This window comes from Eublepharis macularius, chromosome 5 (assembly GCF_028583425.1).
Source record: "Eublepharis macularius isolate TG4126 chromosome 5, MPM_Emac_v1.0, whole genome shotgun sequence".
Taxonomy (NCBI): Eukaryota; Metazoa; Chordata; class Lepidosauria; order Squamata; family Eublepharidae; genus Eublepharis; species Eublepharis macularius.
In genome coordinates, this window is record NC_072794.1 from 95,491,480 (window position 1) to 95,514,437 (window position 22,958).

Consider the following 22,958-nt stretch of genomic DNA (forward strand, 5'->3'; position numbering starts at 1 on the left):
AACCACACACACTATTTAATGTGCTCCACTGAGGAAAGGAGGTGCAACAAGCACAGCAGAAAGGTAAATCAGAGGTTATAGCAACTTATCTGTAGTGCAAACAAAGGCTCAATTCAAGACATTTTGTTATCTGAGCTCCAACCGACAAATAATCTAAAGGGGAAAGAAAGAAGCATTTTTGTTATGTCGAAAATGGGTGCCTCATAGCTAGACAAACATAGATGAATTAGAGGCAAGTAAAACTAACTTACAGGAGCTCCAGCGAGCACACCCAAGCAAAGCCCTAGAGAAGAAAAGCAAAGCACATAACATGCAAACAGGAAGTTTCTGTAGCAACAGATGGAGAGGTCTGTAGAAGCACAAGGGATCTATGATCTGAGGCAAGTTTCTAGCCTCAGTTATAGGGTATGAATTAAGATAATAGGTTCCTTGGCAAGTATTAAAGGCAGGATACGGCAAGGTGAACTAACAGGAATTGATAGAAGTCCAGGGAATATTTCCAAATAAGGTTCAGTAAGGAGGTATCTAGGCAAAAAGGACAATGATGCTTAGAGGCAGTCTCAACTCACTGAGGTAGATTTTTGGCAGGAAATTAAGGGAGTCCCAATAATACCCTGAACTAAGACTCTCTTGGTAGGAAGTCCTAATACAGGTAATTCTTTCTAAGTTTGGAAGCAGTAGAATCCTTTAAAGCTAAACCTACCTGGATCATTGGAGAGGTCTTCAGTCATTGTCTGATTACCTAATAGGAGAAGCTTTTCTTCTGTATGGACCCATTCTTCTTCAGTAATGTCATTTAATTTGGCAGAGTTGTATTTTTTCTGCTATCTCTGAGTTGTCTGAAGTACTAATGACCAGAAACTTTATTGGCCTCATATGTTTAAAAGAACAGAAGCTGAACCAACATCCTTAAAACGGAGGGGAAAAGGAAGAAACACACAAACAAACAAGAGGCACAGTTGTGCAGGCTGAAACTGCTGAAAAGGAGGTAATTAAGTATAAATATTAGTTCAGACTGAACAGCTTTTGAACTTTTAACTTGTAAACCCAGTTTATCCTCACTATTCAATCAACAAAAAGTTATTAAAAGCATCAAGTTGGTTAACGATGAATTTCTCCTTGCTCTGAAGATCTCACGCACATTTTGCTTTTGAGATGGAATGGATTCTACTACCACAAGAGTACTTTATTTTGTTGCAGTCCAAGATGCATTTTAAATCTGATTTTAAATGAACTGCATATTCTTACAAAAATAAAGCCAGTTTTAATAATTTGTATGGTATGAGTTTTACCAACATCCCTTTAAAATGCAAAAAAGAAAGCTTTTAAAGCATGTCTTCAGACTAAAGATCATTAATCTTTTCCACAGGTGGGGAGGTGGTCAAGAAAATCAGAAAACATGTTCATGATTTTTCTTTTTTGCTTTTCTTTGAGCCAGTTTCATAAACATAATTCCAACATGCAAGATTTCAAAATATAATCACTAAACAAAGCAAATGCCTCCCCGCTCTTGGAAAATGTAGCTTTCCTCAGTGTAACACATTTCAGTGCAGCTTTGCAAGTGAGCCAAAATAGAGTCATTTGCCTAGATAATGTCTTCATCTTACATAAATATTCCACAGCATTTCAAATAGGCAGTTATCCTTGTGTTCTGCCCTACCCAATACCCATCTCACAGCAACAGCCCACACAATATTCTTCTCTTCTTACATTATTGTATATTTCTACATTCAGCCATCAAATATAACCATATTAAAGAAAAATAAATGTGCAGAAGCCCGACATTTTTCTGTACCTGCACATGCACCTTACTACTTTCACCCTTTTATCTAGTGCTGCAACACAGTTAAACACGACATACAAAAGCAGACACATGGCTGAATCAGAGTTAGCTCTCCATCTCCAACCAGGATTCTAAGCATAGGTTACATCTTGATTGAGGATCCTGATTAGTGGGAGGGAAACTAACACAGTTTCCTCACTTCCCTTTATTTATGTCATAAGTCAGTGACCAACTGCAGTTCTTAGTCCAAGAAAAGAGGAGCACCTGCAAGCCTGCCACCAAGCTGGGTTTGTGCACGTTTTTCTTTAATCAATTACATATGACATCTGAATGCAGCCTAGCAAGGGGGAAAGGAATTTGACTGGACTGTTATTTTGATCTATGAACTCTTTTGTAATAAGTTAGGATACAAGCAGTAGGCTGCCCAGAAAAATACAATGAAATAACCAAAGGTGTCAAAATTATTATTGAGATATTGCACATGGAATTTGTTAAGGCTTGTGATCGCTATCATTTTCCGAAAGTTCTAGTCCAAGTTGGATAAGTAGCGCCCCCCCCCCCAAGCCATCTTGCCTACTCAGACTTGAAAGATGCAAGCATTTCCTGTTGGTTAATCAGAGGCAATCCATCTCTGGTCTCTTCCTTCCCCCAAACACTCAAATGCTATGATTAAAAAGGCACAAACCTCTTTTTAAGAAAATACTTTTTTAAAAAGTGAGTTTTGTTAAACACCTGGTTTTCCAATGCTCTTCAGTTGCGTAGTTCACTGTGTGAATAAGTGATCAACCTAACAGTTTTTGCAATGATAGTATATGTAGTAGATCAAGCAGCACAGAAAGTTTTTCTAATATGTTAATGGAAATAAGGGAAGTTGCCTGAATACTACCAATCTACAGTTGATGAGGTATCAAATTTCTGTTTGTATAGAAGAAAAATTAATAGCTTGATTTTCAGAACAATTAAACCAATCCAATGGTCATGGTATCCCCCGTTGCTCCTCATGGGAATGATGGTGAAAAGTGAAGGTGACAGCAGCATCCCAGGCAGCCTTTAGGATAGCATCCTGCAGACCACGTTTTTCAGCACAATGGTTCCACTGGGAGACATCAGAAGTGCAATCCGTCCCCTCTGGAGGTGGTCTGACCTGATATCCATTCACACAGCGATGGCACTTGATCCTGTAATAAAGAGTACATATTTTTAAGAAGGACCAGATGCTTCATATGGTTACCATATTTGACACAGAGCACTTACAACTTAGAACATTCCTTAAAACAAGGAGTAACAGATTAAAAGCAATCCTTTGTTTCATGTGTGAAACATAGATGGGAAATTAATCCATGATGCCAACAGAGGCCACATTCATAATCAATGGGAAAGTAGGCAGACAAAATAAAAAATGTCTAAATCTTCAGCTAAACAACCAGGCACTTACTCTCTCTTGTGAGAAGGCTTCAAGTAAATGAAATATAGTAAAGTCCAGATGCAATTTATATATGTGATGGGAGACTGGAGATTACACTAGGAGTGTAACATTCGCATAGGAGTCCAGAATATCCACAAAGAGGTCCCAGCAACATAGCCCTTATCCATCTGACTTACAAATTTGGCCAGAACATGCTGAGCACAGGACCTTATGCAAATGTTAAATCCTCCACATGAATATCAGATAGATATAGATGCCATGAGAGATGGAGTGGGCTGGCAGCACTGCTGCATGCACAGACAAAATATCTACAAACTGCAGAAGTACACACTTTCCAATTATTCAATCATCAACACATGAAGCAGCTACTCACTCACCCAGATTTTCAAACTTACTTGTCATGGGTATCGCTTCTAGTGGTTTCATTGAGTGTGAAAAGCTCCTTCAATTCCCCAAGAGAGAAATGCCTTTCCACATCTTGCTCCTCATCTACTACACAGCTGCTGAGTGCCTTCTTGTGGGTTTGTCGTTGGAAGATCTTTTCTTCAATTGTTCCTGTCTACCGGGATACAAACCTGTCAGTGGTGCACTCTGGGGAAGCTATAATGATACTTAACAAGTACCACATATGTACCGCAGAATCTGATTTTCACAGTTCATTTGGATTCTAGCGATGCATTCACAGTACACCATCTGAGACTCTTAGTCAGAATGAGGGATGATGTCCAGCATTCCACATCCTGCACCATTCTTTGGAATCTCCCCCCTGAGCACTAATCTAGCACAAACTGAACATGAATATAAGGAAGAGCTGAAATCTGACCAAATTTTAAACATCTACAAAGGAAAAAAGTTATCCATCTAGTTGGGATGTTACTTGCAGGTCAGAGTTAGGCTGCTTAAATATTAGAATACTTCTGCTCAAGTCTGTGACTTAGCCTACATTGGTTCCACAAGCATAGGGTAGGATGTATTAAATATACCATAAAGAAAGATTAGATGATTCCTGGAAGAAAATCAGGATCCCAGGATATACCATGTTTCCTGTTCAAAGGCAGAAGCATCCCAACAACTGAATTCTGCCCCTTCTTTCTTAAGTGATATCAGCAGAAACCCAGGCAATCCTGAATGTTTTTCATTCAGATCATCTCATTTTTAAATGAGTTATGGAATTATTTTGCAAAATATTCAGGGACAATTACATAGTTGATCTGAGAAATGATCCTTTGGTGAAGATTTAGCTAGTTCTACAGTCCCAATATGTACTGTAGCACAACAGAGAATCAGAGAACAATTGGGTGCCAATGCAGAAATTCCTACTGACTTCATATGCTATGGCACTGCACTCCCGTGCAGTCAGAATCAGACACCTGCAAAATTTTGTCTTTGTAGCAGACTATCTTCACCATCTGTACATCACATATGAGAATGACACAACTATAAAATACAAGTCAGCTCTTACCGAGAGCAATCGGTAGATATAGCAAGTCTTCTTCTGACCATCTCGCCACACTCGGGCCATGGCTTGTTCATCATTGGCTGGATTCCAGTCAGGGTCAAACATCACAAGTCTGTTTGCTCCAATCAAGTTTAAGCCACAGCCACCAGCTTTGCTGCTTAGCATGAAAATGAACTCAGGGCTCTACGACACCAAGATAAACTAAGTAAGTGCTAGGTAGGTACTGATAATGCATAAAAACCAGAGGGGAGAGAACTGGATCACAGGACTATCAAATACCTGATTTCTGCAAACACACACCTCGACATTAATTGCCCAGCGTTGATGTACACAAGTTGAATATAGAGGCTCCACAACTAGGGATGTGCGTTTCGGCTTTCTGAATGCCGAAAGAAAGCCGAAACAAAAGTGTTTCGGCTTCTTTCGGGTTAGCCGAAACGTTTTGGAGAAAGCCGAAACGTTTCGGCTTAGCCGAAAGAAAAAAAGCCGAAACGTTTCGGCTTCTTTCAGCTTTCTTTCGGCTTTTTCAATGGGAAAATGCCTCCGTCTTCCCGGACGTCTGGGGGAGGCATTTTCCCACCGAATCAGCCCAAAGTTGGTGGGGACCTTCCTCTAATCCCTCTCTAAAAACTCCCCAAGTTTCAGACCGATTGGACTTTGGGGGGCCATGTTATGGCCCCCCAAAGCAGGTCCCCCTATCCTCCCATAAGAAAGCGAAGGAGCAGCATATTGTTAGCATGCTGCTGATCATCTTCTTCATTATTTCCTATGGGGAAAAATGAAGAAGCAGGCTTCCTTTGCCAGGGGTGGCATTTTGCATGCAAAATGCCCCCTTACCCTCAGGGGCCCTTCTCCCACCCTTCCTCCCACCCCCCACCAAGGCTCAGCCTGCTCCCACATGGGGGGGCATTTCATGGCCTCCCCAAGTAGGTGCTCTGCTCTCATCTCTACCACTGACAGCTGGGGGAGGCTTGTCTTGCCAGGGGTGGCATTTTGCATGCAAAATGCCCCCCAGCCCTCAGGGACCCTTCTCCCACCCCTCCTCCCACCCCCCACCAAGGCTCAGCCTGCTCCCACTTGGGGGGGGCATTTCATGGCACCCCAAGTAGGTCCTCTCAGCCCCTAAAGTCCACCCCTTACAGCCCCACACAAACCCAATTCCCCCCCAGCTGCCACACACAGACCCAAATCCCCACATTAGCCCCTCACAGACCCAAATCCACCCCCACCTGCCCCACACCCATAACCCCATGAACAGGCTGGCAAAGGCCAGCCCTCTCCCTTTGTTCCCTATGCTGGGAACTTCTAAACTCTCTTTCCCTGGGCAATTCTGCACAGCCCAGGGGTGCCACAATGGTGGGCACACTTCTGAGTGCCAGCTGGTCCCTGTGAAAGAGCACCTGAACCACAGACACCCTCCCTCAAATTCCCCCACCACCTACAGAGATGGCTGGCCAGCCAGCCCCATTGTTCCCTATGATGGGAACCAACTGCACAACAAAGAATAAAACACGAACAACACAAAATAAAGTTTTTTAAAAATTATTTTCTCCCTTTCAAAGTACAAGTAGGCAAAGCATTATGACACATTACACCAGCAGTCCCCCACACAGAAAAATTAACACAACTCACTTAACATCAGAGAATCACAAAACACGATTCCTGTCAAAAACACTTTATTTCTTGAACAGCTTTAGGATACACAGCAGGGGAGCACACCAAAGGGCATGATAGAAGTGTACTACACAAAATAATACAACCCACTTCACCGTTTTTGACAGCAGTTGTGTTTGTGTGATTCTCTGATGTGAAGTGAGTTGTGTTATTTTTATGTAGTACACTGCTTTCATGCCCTGTTGTGCCTTCCTACTGTGTAACCTAAAGCAGTTAAGGAAACAAAGTGCTTTTGACAGCAATATTTTGGGGTGATTCTCTGATGTTAAGTGAGTTGTGTTATTTTTGTGTAAGATACTGCTGCCATGCCCTTTGGTGCACCCCCCTGCTTTGTATCCTAAAGCTGTTCAAGAAATAAAGTGTTTTTGACAGGAATTGTGCTTTTGTGATTCTCTGATGTTAAGTGAGTTGTGTGGCTCCCCCACATGAAAGTGGGAGCAGTCTGAGCCTTGGTGGGGGGTGGGAGGAAGGGTGGGAGAAGGGCCCCAGAGGGTTGGGGGGCATTTTGCATGCAAAATGCCACCCCTGGCAAGACAAGCCTCCCCCAGCTGTCAGTGGTAGAGATGAGAGCAGAGCACCTACTTGGGGAGGCCATGAAATGGCCCCCCCAAGTGGGAGCAGGCTGAGCCTTGGTGGGGGGTGGGAGGAAGGGTGGGAGAAGGGCCCCTGAGGGTAAGGGGGCATTTTGCATGCAAAATGCCACCCCTGGCAAAGGAAGCCTGCTTCTTCATTTTTCCCCCATAGGAAATAATGAAGAAGATGAGCAGCAGCATGCTAACAATATGCTGCTCCTTCGCTTTCTTATGGGAGGATAGGGGGACCTGCTTTGGGGGGCCATAACATGGCCCCCCAAAGTCCAATCAGTCTGAAACTTGGGGGTTTTTTAGAGAGGGATTAGAGGAAGGTCCCCACCAATTTTGGGCTGATTCGGTGGGAAAATGCCTCCCCCAGACGTCCGGGAAGACGGAGGCATTTTCCCATTGAAAAAGCCAAAAGCCGAAAGAAAGCCAAAACAAAGACGAAAGCCGAAACGGCTGGCCATTCTTCTTTCGGCTTTCGCTGAAATTTTTTGGCTTGCACACCCCTATCCACAACAAGGCAACAATAAGCTTCACAGGCTCCAGTATTATTTATTTATTTTATTTATATTCAATTTATATTCCGCCCTCCCCACATCAGCAGGCTCAGGGCAGAGTACAATCAAATTTAAAATCATTTTCACAGTATATACAATTTAAAACTATAAAACATCTTAAATACACAGATTAAAATACATATAAGTATATATGTAAACACAGCAGCACATAGTCTAGGCGACTCTCTTTTTTTCCATCTCCGGAGCATTTTAGCAGGGAAATATGAGAGGTGGAGGTGTCACTAGTAGGGAGGGCATATGTTGTACTCCCCCGACTAGGGGGCACTGCCTTGCATCAACCATATGCCTGGCAGAACAACTCTGTCTTACAGGACCGGCAAAAAGATAACAAATCTGGCTGGGTCCTGGTCTCAGAGGACAGAGCGTTCCACCAGGCTGGGGCCAGGACTGAAAAAGCCCTGGTCCTGCTCAATGCAAGGCGGGCCTCCCTAGGGCCAGGGATCTTTAGTAGATGTTTATCGCTAGAGCGAAGAGTCCTCTGGGGTTCATATGGGGAGAGGCACTCCTGCAGATAGAGATACCTCTCAATCTGAAGTCACTGGATTTTCCCTGCTTTGTTACGGATCTCTACTATAACTGGCAGCTTCACATACACAACGAAACATCAACTATAGTCAATGAAAAGTAATAATTTGCACTATGCCAAAGAACTATTAACACTGATAGAAAACTGAAGGTTTAAACTTTTTGATTGTGAAGATGCAGAACAAAGGCAGATAGGTACCAAAGCCAAAAAAAGAGGACCTTTTGGCCAAAAAAAAGCTTAATTACTTCTGCTATAGGTTGTACAGCGATAGAAGTTGAGCGTAGAAACTTTACTTACAGAGACTGCATTGAAACGTTCCACTGTCTTTGCTCTCTTTTTAATGGACATGGTGCCATCTAGACGGACATACAAGTACCTGGCAAAAAACGTAACAGTACCATAATATAAATACAACTCTTAAATAGCTGTGGCTTAATTCTGATCAACAAATTAAGGTCATGACTGACTGGCAGAGTGCATGCTTTGCATACAGAAGGCTCCAGCTTCAATCCTTGGCACACTAAAAAGTTCTAGAACAGCAAACTTTTGGTAATCCTGGAGAGCTGCTGCTACTTAAAGTAGACAGTATAGACCTTGATACACCAATCATTTGAATTCAGGCAGCTTCATATGCTGATATGTGTAGAAAATTGTTTTAGTACAAACACAGGAGTCAGACCAAATGGGTCCCGCTATTTCCACTTAAAAGAATTCCCCCAGTTACGAGGACTCTTCTAGGAGCACTATGAATAGTAGTTAGCTAACAACCACAGTCCTCATTATCATTTTTACAAGAGTGTGCATGCATTCACTCAGCAACGCACAAAGAATTATAAGCCATGATTTCATCAAACACCAGTTCATGGACTCTGTGTGTTCAGACTTTACAACTAACCAGTTTGTTGGTGGACATCAACCTAAGAGTTTTAACTAGGGTTTGTAAACCCTGTTTATACTTATCGTGACTTATGAATTCACCATGGGGTGATGTACACCACTGCCCCTTGAGTAAACATGACTAGACAGTCAACAGTATATGGAAGATATCATCTTGGCCAGGAGGTGAAGAGTCAGCAAGAACTTGCTAAACTTACATTCATATACAAACTGGGATTTATTACTTTTGTCTAGCAAGCTAACCAGAGTTTGATTCACAAAGTACAATTTGCTGTAACATTTGCATATATTCAGACATACAACACAGAAATTAATCCAAATCATACCTTCTAGTTCTGCAGAGTTTCTCAAAGAGGTCCAGTGTCTGAGTATAATTAGAGACTAGGACTACTTTATCATTGCTGGTGCTCCTGGTAACTGCTAAGATGTAATCCAAAACCAGCATCTTTCCTGGAAGAAAAATACACACATAGCATATTCATACCATAAACCATACTGAAGAATCCATCCCCAATACAAATCCTTACACCAATTATAGAACAAGTTGCATTAAGTTTTACCTGAGAGCTGAGGTTCTAAGGATTTAATGTTGTAGCCAGGAGGGAACAACTGCAGAGCACCCACAAATCCTTCCTCCTCTTCCACACATTTCTCATAGATGAGGGCAGGATCTGAAAAACAAGAGTTCAGGAGTCACTGTAATGCATGGAAGTTAGAGATTTTATCATTAACAAGGTAGAATAACTTGTCTTCATATGATGGAAACAGTTGCCTTGAAATACTACCTGGATATTATCAGAAACCATTGGAGCACCTGTTCCACACATTAACCACCCTGTAATCAACATCTAGTATATGGCAAACATTCCTCAGCCCAGAAGAGCAGACTGGAGAAAAACAGCTGCACTATTGAAAAATGACCTTTGAGAAATGAGATCTTTGCTTATTATATCAATCTTGGGCAAATTAGAAAGCCAAGGAGCTTCCTATGGGAGACCATGTGATCTAACAAGCATTTTCTCAGTCATCTATGACTTGCACCTTCAGAGTTCCCACTTTATAAAATTCAAAAAAGTGGCTTACACAAAAAGGCTAATTAACTATCACTCCAAATGGAATTTCCCCTTAGCCTTCTAGTTCTTTAGTTATTTAAAGAGGCTTTAATTTTTCATATAATTCCAAACACATGTTCTGAGTGAAAGGATAATACAGATTAAGAAACATTATCACTAGGCTCTCAAACATTAAAAGGTGTTTCTAAAACTGATTAAACAGCAAACTTCATGATAAGATGGTATGAAAAAACAAAGGTACCTAATATCATAGTTATAAGATTATAAAAGTCTCTTTTCCAGGGTCTAGAAGGCCAGGCATCCACTCTGCCCAGAATCAAATACTCAGAAGAGAATGAAGCTAGGACTAGGCCATAGCCACATCCTCTGGCCTTGAACTGCACCTGGATATGGAATCAGTCTCTTAAGCACTAGAGTTCTGCCAGTTAATCAGAAAACTTAATAGCAAACAGGGAAGAAGACAGGGAAGTTAGCTGATCAGTATTCTACAAGAGGACAAGATGAAACGCTTTACGGAAATCCAATCAAAGCAAGGTAGAGCATAAGTGATATTGTGCATCACAAGCTATACAAGTGTGCCTGGCAATAATAGAAATGAGCATTTCAAATTGGGACTTTTAAAATGACAGGTTTGGGGCCCAAATGACAGAGTCAGTAATATGCAAAATTCCTCCAGGAAAGGCCAAATTACTCACGATTGCAGAGCTTCTTCAGAGATGTGATTGAAGAGAGAGATGAAACACTGATCTTTCCATCTTTCAGATCTTCAGCTGGTTTTGCTTGCTTTAAGAAGTGTTTGTACAGTTCAGACTGAAGGGGAGTCAACCTGATGTGAAAACGCAACACTGATGATGCTGCAGTTACCAAACAGTTGACTGATAAAAAGCTATAATTATATCATATCTGTGATTCAGATCCATATACATGCGTTCTCAAGGACAGCTCAAATTTTCAAAAGCTACTGAACTCCCGTGATTCCAACTCAAAACTAAGGGTAGCTTAACTCTCCTTGACATAAGTGGAATTTAGAAGACGCATAATATCTGTTAGCACTAAAAAAATAGAGATGTTATGCATTCTCTCCCTGTTCCAGTACCTACCACCTGACACATTTCCTAATTTGCATGCATACTTTCATAATGGCAGCCACAGCTGAGGCAGCTGGGTAACCTTGGGCTAGTTACATAATCAGTCTAACCTATTCCCAGGATGGTGAGGATAAAATGGAAAAGAGTGAAGTAAGCCACCTCAGGTCTCTGTTGGGGAGAAAGGTACAGTATAATTATTCATTCATCTCATTTACATCTCACTTTTCTTCCCACTAGGGACCCAAAGTGACTTACAACATTTTTTCCTCCTCTGTTTTATCTGCAAAACAACCTTGTGAGGTACACAAGGCTGAGTTTGTGACTGGCCCAACATCACTCACCAAGCTTCCATGGCAGAGTGAGGATTTGAAGCCACATCTCTCACATCACGGTCCAACACTCTAACCAGTATATCACACAGACCCTTTTTTAAAAAGTAAGTATTGTAGGTAAAAGCATTAGTTTTCTTTAATTTATTAATGCATAACTACTTTTTAAAAAGCGTACATGTAATGATTTCTAGTAAATGTGTGCATGTATCTTTAAATGCTTGGTGAGATAGGTGGAGAGCGGGGGTGAAAGAGAGGGATGAGTGAGTGATATGATTGGTTGATGACTGAGAGTGTGGGCAGAGTGAATGCAGTTTAGACTGACAGTGCAGAGAGCAAAGTTTCAGTCAGAAGAAAGCAGGCTAGCTGTGTGCTGCCTGAGTATGTTGAAGAATTTATGAGAGGAATATAACCTGTATGGAACTTGAACTGAGCATCTTTTGTGAAAGAACACTCAGTCAGGGAAAGAGAGGCCAGCTGTGTGCTGCCTGAGCAGGTTTAATACTTCTGTGAATGAGAGTCAGGGAAAGAGAAGCTAGCTGTGTGCTGCCTGAGGAGGTTTCTGTGAGAGAAATATTGAGTTATTGAAAGAGTTAGAGAAAGAGGCTAACTGTGTGTGAAGCCTTAGAAGAGATCTGTGTGAATGAGTTCATAGGAAGTAACTTTAAGACCAAGAACTACATTTATGAAACTGATATGCTTCTTGACTAAATAAAAGTTTATTTTGTTTTGTTATATCCCAGCGTAGCTGTCATTGTTATATCCCATTCCTATCCTCAGGGCCACATAGAACCACGAAGGAGCCTGACGCTTAGGAACGTTACCAAAGGGAAAACTTAAATAAAATATATTGGAATATAATATTCCTGGTGGCAGCAAACTACCCAGAGGGTGTTAAGGGAAAGATTAAAAGCAAAATCGACCCTAGAGAAAGTAAGGGTCATAACAATACATAATACTGAATATTTTTGATTTTGGCTTAATTGAGCTGAACGAAAGAGACAACAATTCAAACATGTTCTGTAGTTCTACAATAAAGACTTGTGGCCACCTGTATTCCTGGGTTACTTACGCTGAGCATGAGTTGGCCATTTTGGGGTGCAGGGGTTACATCAATGCAGTGAGGACAGCAGTTCTAAAACCTGTTAATCATAACTTTATAACCAATCCAGTAATTAGAGTTCCTATTGCCAACATTTAATTATCTAGTTAAATGTCAATATTAAAAACATTTACACCTCTCATCCTAGCACATGGTGTTTATTTGACTTTTACACAAAACAAAACACAAATTGGAAGGTTAATAAGGTCAGAAGAAATTTTTTGCAAATATAGCACTATTGAAATGTCCACTTAAGAGATTTTTCTTATGACTTTTGCTTAGCTTTGAGTTTGACCTAAATTTGAATTTTCCAGTGCAATGGGGAATTCACCTTAAATTTAGATTAAGAAGTGTGTGCTTTATTTAACAAATTGCCCTTTATTCTTATACCTGCAGCATACCACCTGCTCAATTTTCACTGGCAGATATTTGGACAGAATATCAGAAGTCCTCCTTATCAGACACCTAGGAAGAAGCAAAACACTGTTAATGCTACTAACACAAAGCTCTAATCTCATGCCCAGCTTTCAACAATGTTTCTTCCTGATATTAACAGGTCTTTCAGATTCTAAATCTAGTCCCTCCATCAGCTCCATGCAGATAAAAGTTGATAAATTGAGGTTTAAAGATGAATGGATTCCTTTTTGAGCAGTTGAGAAGTGCTTTTTATTTTTATGTTTGGACTGTATCACCACCAGTTTGAAAGCCCCTCTGAGGGGTGGGGGAACACCATATGGATGGCACGTGCCAGGATGAGACTTGGACTGCCACTGGTTACCTCTAGGCATCCCAGAGGGAAAAAGGGGCAGTGCTCACAGGTCGGTCGGGCTGTTCCACCACATGAGCCTTTGATAAAGACTATCAGAATCAACTCAAAAAAGATTGATGAGTTAAAGGGCTTCTCTAATGAAGGTCTCTCTTCCCATCCCAGCATAATCAGAGGGTCTAATATAAGGGAAATGTCTTTATTAGGAGGACTTCACCTGTTGACAATGCCGATCAACTCTTTCAATCTCTCTTCTCCCTTGTGCCTCTCTGCTCCACTTGCATCTGCATCCCTGCCCTTTAAGATGGGAATTTCAAAGTGCTTTTTGAATTCGTGAGCTGTTCCTGTCCGGAAAAGGAGAAACACAGATGATGAAAACAGTCCTATCTTTATTACCAGTATTTTATTGAACATTTAGCTATTTCAAACAATGTCATTTTCCATTACATTCTGAGCAAGAGTGCTGTTGCCACAAAGCCTCTCAAGTCCAGTAAATTATGAACATTTGTTTTAGCTGGATGAGGTACAGTCTCAAATCCAGAGGTGCATGAGCAACCTCAAAAAGAAGTGCCATACACTACAGAAAAATGCATCACGTCTGTCACCATCCCATGCCCTTCTTAAGATCTACTATCCATGAATTAAACATTTGTGATACAGAGCATACAAAATACTGACAAAATCTCCACCACTGAATAAATGCCTAAGATAATAATAACAACATTCAATTTATATACCACCCTTCAGTACAACTTAATGCCCACTCAGAGCGGTTTACAAAGTATGTCATTATTACCCCCAGAACAAAACACCCTGTGAGGTGGGTGGGGCTGAGAGAGCTCCTAGAAGCTGTGACTGACCCAGGGTCACCAGATGGCTTCAAGTGGAGGAGTGGGGAATCAAACTCGGTTCTCCAGATTAGAGTCCCGTGCTCTTAACCATTATTGTCAGTACAGACAATGTACTGACCTCCTGGGCCAAACTGGAAGGTCAATAGCTGGCATGGCTGTAAAAATCATCATGCTTCTCACAAAAGAAGCAGAAATTTTCCTGATTGATTCTCATGACATCTTTCCCTTTTTTGAAACTCTGAAGAAAGTGGTCTAGATTTTCACATGAAGTGACAGGTCATTCATCAGTAGAACAGGGTTATGCCATAAAGATGTTTGCCTTTGATTACATAGGGCAATGCGACATACAGTAGCAAGCACACATCCATGTCCAGTCAACAGTGGGAAGTTCAGGGGTGGGCTGCCACTCTCCAAAGCCTACTTTAGGGGACTATGCTGCTAAAGGGGAATATGCTGCTAAAGGTCCCAACCTAAAATCCCTGAGTTGACAAAATGTACTAGACTGAAGTATTCAAGGAGATCGTTCTGAATGGGGGTTCCTGAGATAAGCACCCGACGTGGTGTGTTCAAGTTGTTCAGAGCCTGGTATGTTTGGTTGTCTGAATTCTTCAGCCTGTGGCCCTGTAAAACAAATTATTGAACATAGCACCTGGTCAGAAAAGATTATTTGATTCATATTTACTTTTACCGAACTGGAGTAATGCACCCATTTTACTGTGATAGCTAGCAAGTATAAATGCATTATGATCTCCAGTAACAAAAGCTTGTAATGCACAGTTTTTAAGTGCACTTTATAAATACACTTATTAATCTACTTTCAGTATTAAAATGGGCTGAATCTACTGGGTGCCTCTAGAGCTCAGTTCAGGAAAGCAAGAGGCAAATACAGCTACAAAACAGGTGTACAGAAAAGGTGATGAAGAGTGATGTCACATCATAGCTGACTTATGGCTACCCCTGGTGGCATTTTCAAGGCAAAAGACTAATAAAGATGGTTTTCCCATTGCCTACAGAAGACAATGTGCTAGTTGGCTCAATTAGCCTTCTCTTTCCATCTCTCCAAGAGCGAACTTGAAGAGAGGCAGAAAGAGAATGGAAGTCCTGCTAGATCCATGTGGTCACCAAGCCAAGCAAATGCAGATATGCTGCCTATGATAATTCTTTTGGTCTCTCTCGCTCTTACTAGACTTACTAGGCTGGCTGTCTACTTTGAGGGAAGCAGAATGAGAAGCCCATGCTCAATCTGCATGGCAGCATTAATGGGGCTGCCCAATAGCCCAGTTTCTTTTTATCCATCCCAGACTTTTGTCTACGTCTATGAGAAAGGAAGGGAACAGACCTGAACAAGAGAAACCACTCAGCAAGAACACAACATTTGTAGTTTATCAGCAAAGCAGGCAACAAATTATCTTTGTAATGCCCATCATCTTTTTTGGTCTGGTCCTGCAGTTGTAGGCATGTCTATTTTGACAGTTCCCTGCATATATCAACTAACTTGCCAAGTCCTTTGCTGTGATCTCCCACCTTTCCTGTCCCATAGGACCTCAACTGTCCTTTTCAGAAGTGATAACAGGTTAGCAGTGCATGGGTAGAGCACCAAAGCACTCAGTAGTGGAACAGCGTGTTGTGTTGGGGAAGACGCCTTGCTCCAGAGGAAAGCAGCATCAACAGTGGAATAGATTTATGGGATCCAACCCTCTAGCTAGTCTATTCAACCTCTGCCAGTCTGGAATTCAAACAAGCAATGATGACATTCAGCACCACTCATTTGTGTCTTCAGCTGCAGGCTTAGATGGAATACAATCATTTCCTCATATGATCCTCTTCAGTGCAAATGTTTACTTTTATGCAAACATGGCCCCAGGCACAATAAACAATATATAAATGAATAGTAAGAGTAATTTCTAATGGACACAATGAATAGTTAAAATGGATAGGGAGAACCTTGACAATAAGCTATCTTCTGCATCTCAATTGTGCTTCATGTAGAAGCAGAATCAAACCTTTCTGACCTCTATGGAATAGTAAAATCTTAGAGAGAGTGAGAAGTGCCATAAAAGTGATTAGACACCACTGACCAGATGCACCACTGAAGCACATGGGACATCAGTCCATCAATATGGGCAAAAAGAGATCAACTGTCTGCTAAAAATATCAGTCACTTTCCATGGGACATCAATCCATCAATATGGGCAAAAGGAGATCAACTGTCTGCTAAAAACATCAGTCACTTTCCACATACCTCATCACATATGACCAGCCCAACACTCCCTTTCTGTAGAGCTTCAGCATGAAGGCGAAATGTTTCATAAGAAATTATCAGGATGGGAGATGGAACTCTAAGGCCTCTCTGGTTCATAAAGCCAACTATTGGAAAGAATAACAGTGGAGGAGGGAAAGGTGAATGAGAACGGATGTGAAAGGAATCCAAGCAGAGGTTTTGTAAGGATTTTGGAATAGTGTGCATCCCATATTAAAAACTAGTCCACATAAATTATTTACTCACTGGAATGAGCAATTTTCCTTTGTCATTCCTCTATTATGCATCTACTATTTTATGCATTGTTTTGCTTACACAGTGTGCTTAACAATCCATATCTCCATCTCAACAACTTAACAGCACCAAGCTCATTCAGGACCAACCATCTACCAACCAAGCTTCCCATAGTAGAGCTTCCTCTGTATCTATCTTTCTTCAGTCAATCTTTTATCTCTGCCTCTGTGCATATCCATAAAGATACTCTTAATTAAACTACTCAACATGAATCACAATCATTAAGTGAACAATCCCTGACATAAATGTGTTTATAATCTTAATTTAGTTTGAAGCTATTCTGCAGTTCAGATAAGGCATTGCCCTTTTCCAACACATTTTTAAAAACTGCACATCATATCCATCTTTCATACCTAGCTTCTTATTTATCTCCTCCTTGGAGCCTCCATCAATAGCCAATGGCTGAACCCTTCCTCCAAGCCATTTGCCCACTTCATTGTACCAGTTTTTCACCAGGCTGGAGGGTGAGACCACGATTGCCTTGTCAATTTCAGGCTTGCAATCCGGACTTTGGCGCAAAAGAGTCCACATCAGAGTGATACACTGCAAGGTCTTACCCAGACCCATCTCATCTGCCATGATGCAGCCATGACTTCCAGGAATTCGACGACCTGTGACACAGTCCCACAGGAACTTCACCCCCTGCACAAAAGAATGTTCTCCTTCAATAAGATAAAATTGCAAAATATACAGTAATACAGCCGTACCCAATGGCATCACAGAACAGAAGTACATTGCTGTTTAGTTAGCCCACCTCCGACATACAACATATGAAAGTCTGTAGGACACATATGCAGAAATTACTGCTGTGTATTCACATGAACTTTGGTGCTAAATATCCTGAAGCAGAATCACAGTAACTCTTCACAATTTTAGGGGCAAAACAAGAACAAAAACAAGTATGTGTGGAAAAATATAAGAATTTAATAGGCATAATACCACTAGTGAACTATTTATACCATTCCACAGATGTGTAAAAAACAAAAGACATCAAATGTGCAACCACCAGCACTCTTAGCAATGTTTTTCAGTGCTTGTGCATGTCTAGTAGTGATAGGGTGGATGGGAAGCTAAAGGTATTCAAGAGTGACCACAACATCTCTGTGCCATTCCCACAACTGAAAGAAGGCATAGAAAACTAGAGGGAGAAACAAAGCAAACTGCTCAGAAAAATATCTCTCTCTATAAAGTGTGGTTCTAATTGCAGAGTGTGGTTCTAATTGAGCCAACAGCATGATTTACTGCAATGTGGACAAATTCCCCAGGCAGTTTAAGACAATGTGGTTTTCAGATTCCTTAATTTATTCAAAACAATCACAGTAATTGTTGGCTTTGATTTCTCACCAACACTCACCTCTCTCTGATGGGGTCGTAAAATGCAACTGAGAACAGGATCCACCACAACATGAACTGGCACTTTTTCCCTTCAGGAATCAAACAGATCTAAGTAAGTACACATCCAAATGCTGTATCTCCAGACGCAGAATATGCTAGAACGTGAAGTGCTTGAAATTTAAAAGCAGCTTTGACAACATCCAGGAGCAGCCACAACATAATTCATTACTGTTGCTCTCACAATTTGAGAAACAGGAATAAACGGCACTGAACACATTCTGTTAACTCCTGCTTGATAAAGAAACACTGGGAAGGAAAAGATTGAAACCTGCTCCCATAGGTTTAGACAAATATGATTATAGTTAAAGGCAGACAGAGGTTTTCCACTCTAAACATCTCATCCAGTAACCTATGCATTTTGGTATTATGATTGTGTCTTCTGAATCAGGTCAACCTTTTTAATCGAGGAGGGTTCTTTCATCTGGAATACGGGTGCTTCAAGTACGTGGGCCATTCTTCAGTCTGCATGAAGGGGTAATAACCCTGGTTCTGTACTATATTACACAAATTACACCAGGTTTGCATGTCTGTTCCGAGATCCGATACGGAAAAATCACAGAAGAGGTTAAAAAAAACAAGTGTAATAAGAACGGAGCTAAAATGACTGAAGAAAATTAAATGCAACGAACAAGAAGAGGATAGAAAGGAAACTCACTTATCTATTTTCAATTGGTCATGAGCACTCAAAGATGGAGGTTCATACAGCACCAGAGCCCCTTCTTCAAAAGGATCATGGAGAGCATGCCTTACCCCTGCTCGTTTGATACCCAGCGCCCTAAAGCCCAAGGAGCCTGAAATATCATACAAAGGAAGAAATACAATAGCTGACCTTTCCAGAGAAAATGCACGAATGTCAAATTAGAGATTTCTGTGACAACATGCTGACTTTCAGGGGATACTAAATCCAAGTATAAAGTTTTATGTGTGAGGTATACAGACCAGATATGACAGGATATTGTGTTAAGTCTGGTGTGTCATTTCTGTCCGGTTGACAGCTTCAGAAGACTAGGAATAAAGGTAGTAACATGAGACAACACTCTTTGAGACAGGCCTAAGAAAAGGGACCAGTTCTCCAGCTGAAAAATCCTAGGAAGCCAGTAGAAGTTCCAGAATTTATGTAGACCCAAACAGGATCATCACCTACATATAGCTAAGAATAGCCATGACTCATATTTCTTTCTGTACAGTGGACTGCACATACATCTGGCTGCATGGGCCAGAAATGTTATGCCCACACAAGACATGTGCTTCCTTCCACAGTCCTTAGAATCAAGTGGTATGCCCTCTAATTCTCAAAAGGTTAAAGTTTAGAGCTTATCAATGTCTCCCAAGCCACTATTAATACTGGCTGCATATTATCTGAGCTACAGTTATGGGAAAAGAACTCTGTTTTGATATTCATGCAGATTATGGCACAAGACTATAAACCTCACATCCATACACACAAAACTGTAGCAAGGGCTCCAAACAATGAAAGCTTTGAGTCTTCTGTTGAGAGATCCTCTAGCTATGACCAAATGGCCATTAGAGCTAGCAATTTTCCTTATCCCCTAAAAGTAGCAGTTGTTCAGCCATCCAGTAATGTTTAAAAGCCATCCTTACCATCAAGACTGTATCTGGGGTCTCCAGGTCTGGCCTGAACCACTCTATGTGCTTTCTTAAGTATCTGGACCACACATTATTGACAGAAAAAAACAGTACTTTGAACCACTGTGGTGTAGTGGTTAGAAGTGTTGGATTAGGATTTAGGAGACCCAGGTTTGAATGTCCCAAATCTGCCAAGGAAGCTTGCTGTGTCACTTTGGGCCAGTCACGTACCTTCAGTCTAGCCTACCTCACAGGGGTGTTGTAAAGATAAAATGGCAGAGAAGATAATGATGTCCCCATTGGGGAGAAAGGTGGAGTATAAAAAAAATAAATAAGTAGTAATCTTTTTTCAATGTTTTAGCTAAAACATAATGAATAGCAACAACAATAACTAAGCTTATTGTTGAAAAAACAGACATTCCTAGTTTTACCTGTATAGTTTGGAATGGGTATTTTGAAAGGTTTTGACAAAATGCTGTGGATAAAGGCCTCCTAAGGATTAAAAGTATAAAATATTAACATAACATTAAAAACACTTCAGTTAATTAAGAAATACACTTGAGAGAAACTTTCACTGAAATCAATAGGACATACTTCCCACTAAATATATTTATCAAAGAGTAGTTCACAAATATACCATATAGTTATGTCACTGGAAACTTACATGTTCAGCATCTAGAACTTCTGTATACCCTCTAAACTTGAATGCCTTTTCCAAAGATTATATTACCCATACCCATCTACCCCCACTCAAATCTTCATCTGTAAAATACAGGATATTTCAAAGCATGACAATAAGGAACATTAACAGTTCAGAGTCTTTTGGGACTCATCAAATAAAGTCTCACTTTCCACACTACTCAATTTAGGCAGAAGTTGATCCAACAAAAGCCTCTATCAATATGACTTTAAAATATGGCATATATGGGAAGGCAAAGTATCATGCTCATGGGAGCAGAACTTGGACTTCCCAAAGCAGTTTGTGGGAAGTCTCAGTTCTTGTGATCATCTGGCTCACAGCCTTTGTGTCTTTATAAATGTATAACTTCAGGCCTAGACTATAGGAAAGATGCTGTAATTTCATTTATGAAGCAATCCTTTATCCTATCAGAATCATTAGTAGAATCTGTACTGTTTTTCCACAAGTCAACTATACTCAGCCTTCTGATGGAAATGTAGGAAAGCACTTACATGTTTTCTACCATCTAGGTAGTGAGATTGATTGGTTAACTGGGCCAAGGGCTTCCTAAAAGGTGACATATAGCACTCTCCGTTCCCAAGCTTGCTACCATGTTTCTGTCTCTTGGGAGTCTACAAAAGAACAGATACATTGAATGAATGTATGGGCAATACAGGAATAAATAAATACATCAGGCTGGTCAAGCAGGCAGTTAGTTTATCTGAACACCCAAGCACATGGATTTTTTTTTAAAAAGTTGATATTCACCAATTGTGACACACATAAATAAACTTAGAAGGACACTGCTTAATACATACAAGTACAAAACATACTCTAAAAATATGTGATCTGCTTCTATTCCTTCATAACCAAACTAGAAACACTGGTATGATAGGGAGCTATGGGATATAAAAGAAAGCAAGAAATCTACTTGATTACTGCAAGTAGAGAATTTACTATCTCATGCATGCCACACTGAGTTCTTCAGAAGAAAGAGGGATACAAATGTGATCAGCTTTAAGTTTCCAGCAAGGTTTTTTTGCTTTTGGTTATGAAAAGAGGATAGTCTTAGGTACACTGACTCAGCAGTAAATCCTACTGGATTTAATGGAGCTTACTTTTAAGGAACCAGGCTCAAAATAGTATTTATTACACACTTTATTAGATGAAAGATAGGTCAAGCAACCATCACATAACAAAAGTAACATGTCATACAGCTACAAGAACATATCCCCGTATACAGTTATCTGCCAAAGTGAAGTACAACAGCTAGAAATTCTGATGCCCTGGAATTTACATGCCTCAACATGCACTTGCCAACATACAGCTCCAATATCCAGGGATGTTTTTCTTCCTGTCAGTGCTGCTTAAAATTTATGTAGTGCATCCATAGGGTAAAAAGCATTTCATGCACTCCACATGACAGGCAGAGAGAAAAGACAGCACAGCAAGTCCATAGGCACACATCATCCCATTAATCACATGAAAGGAAAGATGAGTACAGGTAAAAGAAGGCAGATCTTTTCACTCAGCCCTTCCAGGAAAGAGGGGTAGCTTCACAAGATATCTGAAGGGAGCTTTGACACCCTGGAAATCTGGTTGGTCTCTAAGGTGTCACTGGACTCAAATCTGCTGTTCTACCACAGACCGATACAGCCCACCTGAAACTATCTCCCCATTCAGCCGCCCGGAAACCTATCAGCCTTACAAAAAGGCTTTCACAGGGCAAGAAGCCCTGACGGTGAACCGGTGGCCACCGCGGGCTCCCCCACAGCACTGTCAAGTGTTTTTAAAAGGATTTTAAAACGCCGCCAGCGCCGCCTCGCTTAGCTTGCCCTGGCAGAGCAGGGGCACGGGGAGGGAGCTCACCTCTTCGGGAGACCGGTCACCCTCATCGCCAGAGCCGTCCCCTCGCGGCCTCCTCTTCGCCAGCTGGCTGGGAGCCAGGCTTCTCCTCTGCAAGAAAGGGAGAGGCCAGAGTCTGAGGGTCGGGGCACCGGCCAGGGTGGCTCTTCCGTACCCTCAACGCGCGCAGCCGCCTTACCATTTCCACCCGGGAGAGTCAACGCCCATCTGCGTGCAGGTTCCTTCCGAGGCTCCCACGGAGAGCAGCGCCCGACACCGCTTGGAACCTGAGCGGAGAGAACAGCGCCTCGGCGACAAGAGGAGGGAGACGAGCGGGGCAAGGCGAGAGCCACGGCCAGCCGCAGAGGTCGCGCTAGCACAAGAGGCAAGCAGGCTACGCGGGACTTATCGAAGCCCAAAGAAACAGAGGAAGGCCACCGCGGACCGCCTTTGGGGAGCGGCAGCTACACGGGGGAATAGGCGAGTGGCAGGCAGGCAGTCTCCAAACGGCCATCCCCGGCGAGTCGGTCAGGTGGGTGAAGGGAAGCGCGGGGGGGGGGGGGGGAGAGGCGGGCAGTTAGCCGAAAGGCCGCGCGAGAAACCCGGGTGCCGGGTAGCCGGACACGACGTCGCGACCCTTTCTATTTCCCGCGCGGGTTTGCCCTGCCCCTCTGCCAGGCAGCTTCCATCGAGCTTCGATCGGCGCGCCATCGATCAGTTCCAGGCTCCTGCCAGTCTGGGGAGGGGGAGAAGTGGGGGAAGACTCGG

At 41.8% G+C, this 22,958-nt stretch overlaps 1 protein-coding gene across 1 annotated transcript; it reads right to left on the reverse strand.

Moving 5' to 3' along the window:
* Positions 1-153: 153 nt before the first annotated feature.
* RAD54L (RAD54 like) lies at positions 154-22,470 on the reverse strand. The gene is made up of 18 exons (XM_054981794.1): positions 22,390-22,470; positions 22,215-22,301; positions 20,858-20,977; positions 20,098-20,158; positions 18,735-18,870; positions 18,039-18,108; positions 17,038-17,326; positions 16,373-16,497; positions 14,601-14,751; positions 13,497-13,623; positions 12,904-12,978; positions 10,690-10,820; positions 9,482-9,592; positions 9,248-9,371; positions 8,322-8,400; positions 4,672-4,851; positions 3,605-3,768; positions 154-2,961 (listed from the first exon to the last, which is right to left on the reverse strand). Exons 1-18 carry the CDS (start codon positions 22,390-22,392, stop codon positions 2,760-2,762), a joined length of 2,235 nt encoding a protein of 744 aa, XP_054837769.1. The 5' UTR covers positions 22,393-22,470; the 3' UTR covers positions 154-2,759.
* Between the last annotated feature and the right edge of the window lie 488 nt (positions 22,471-22,958).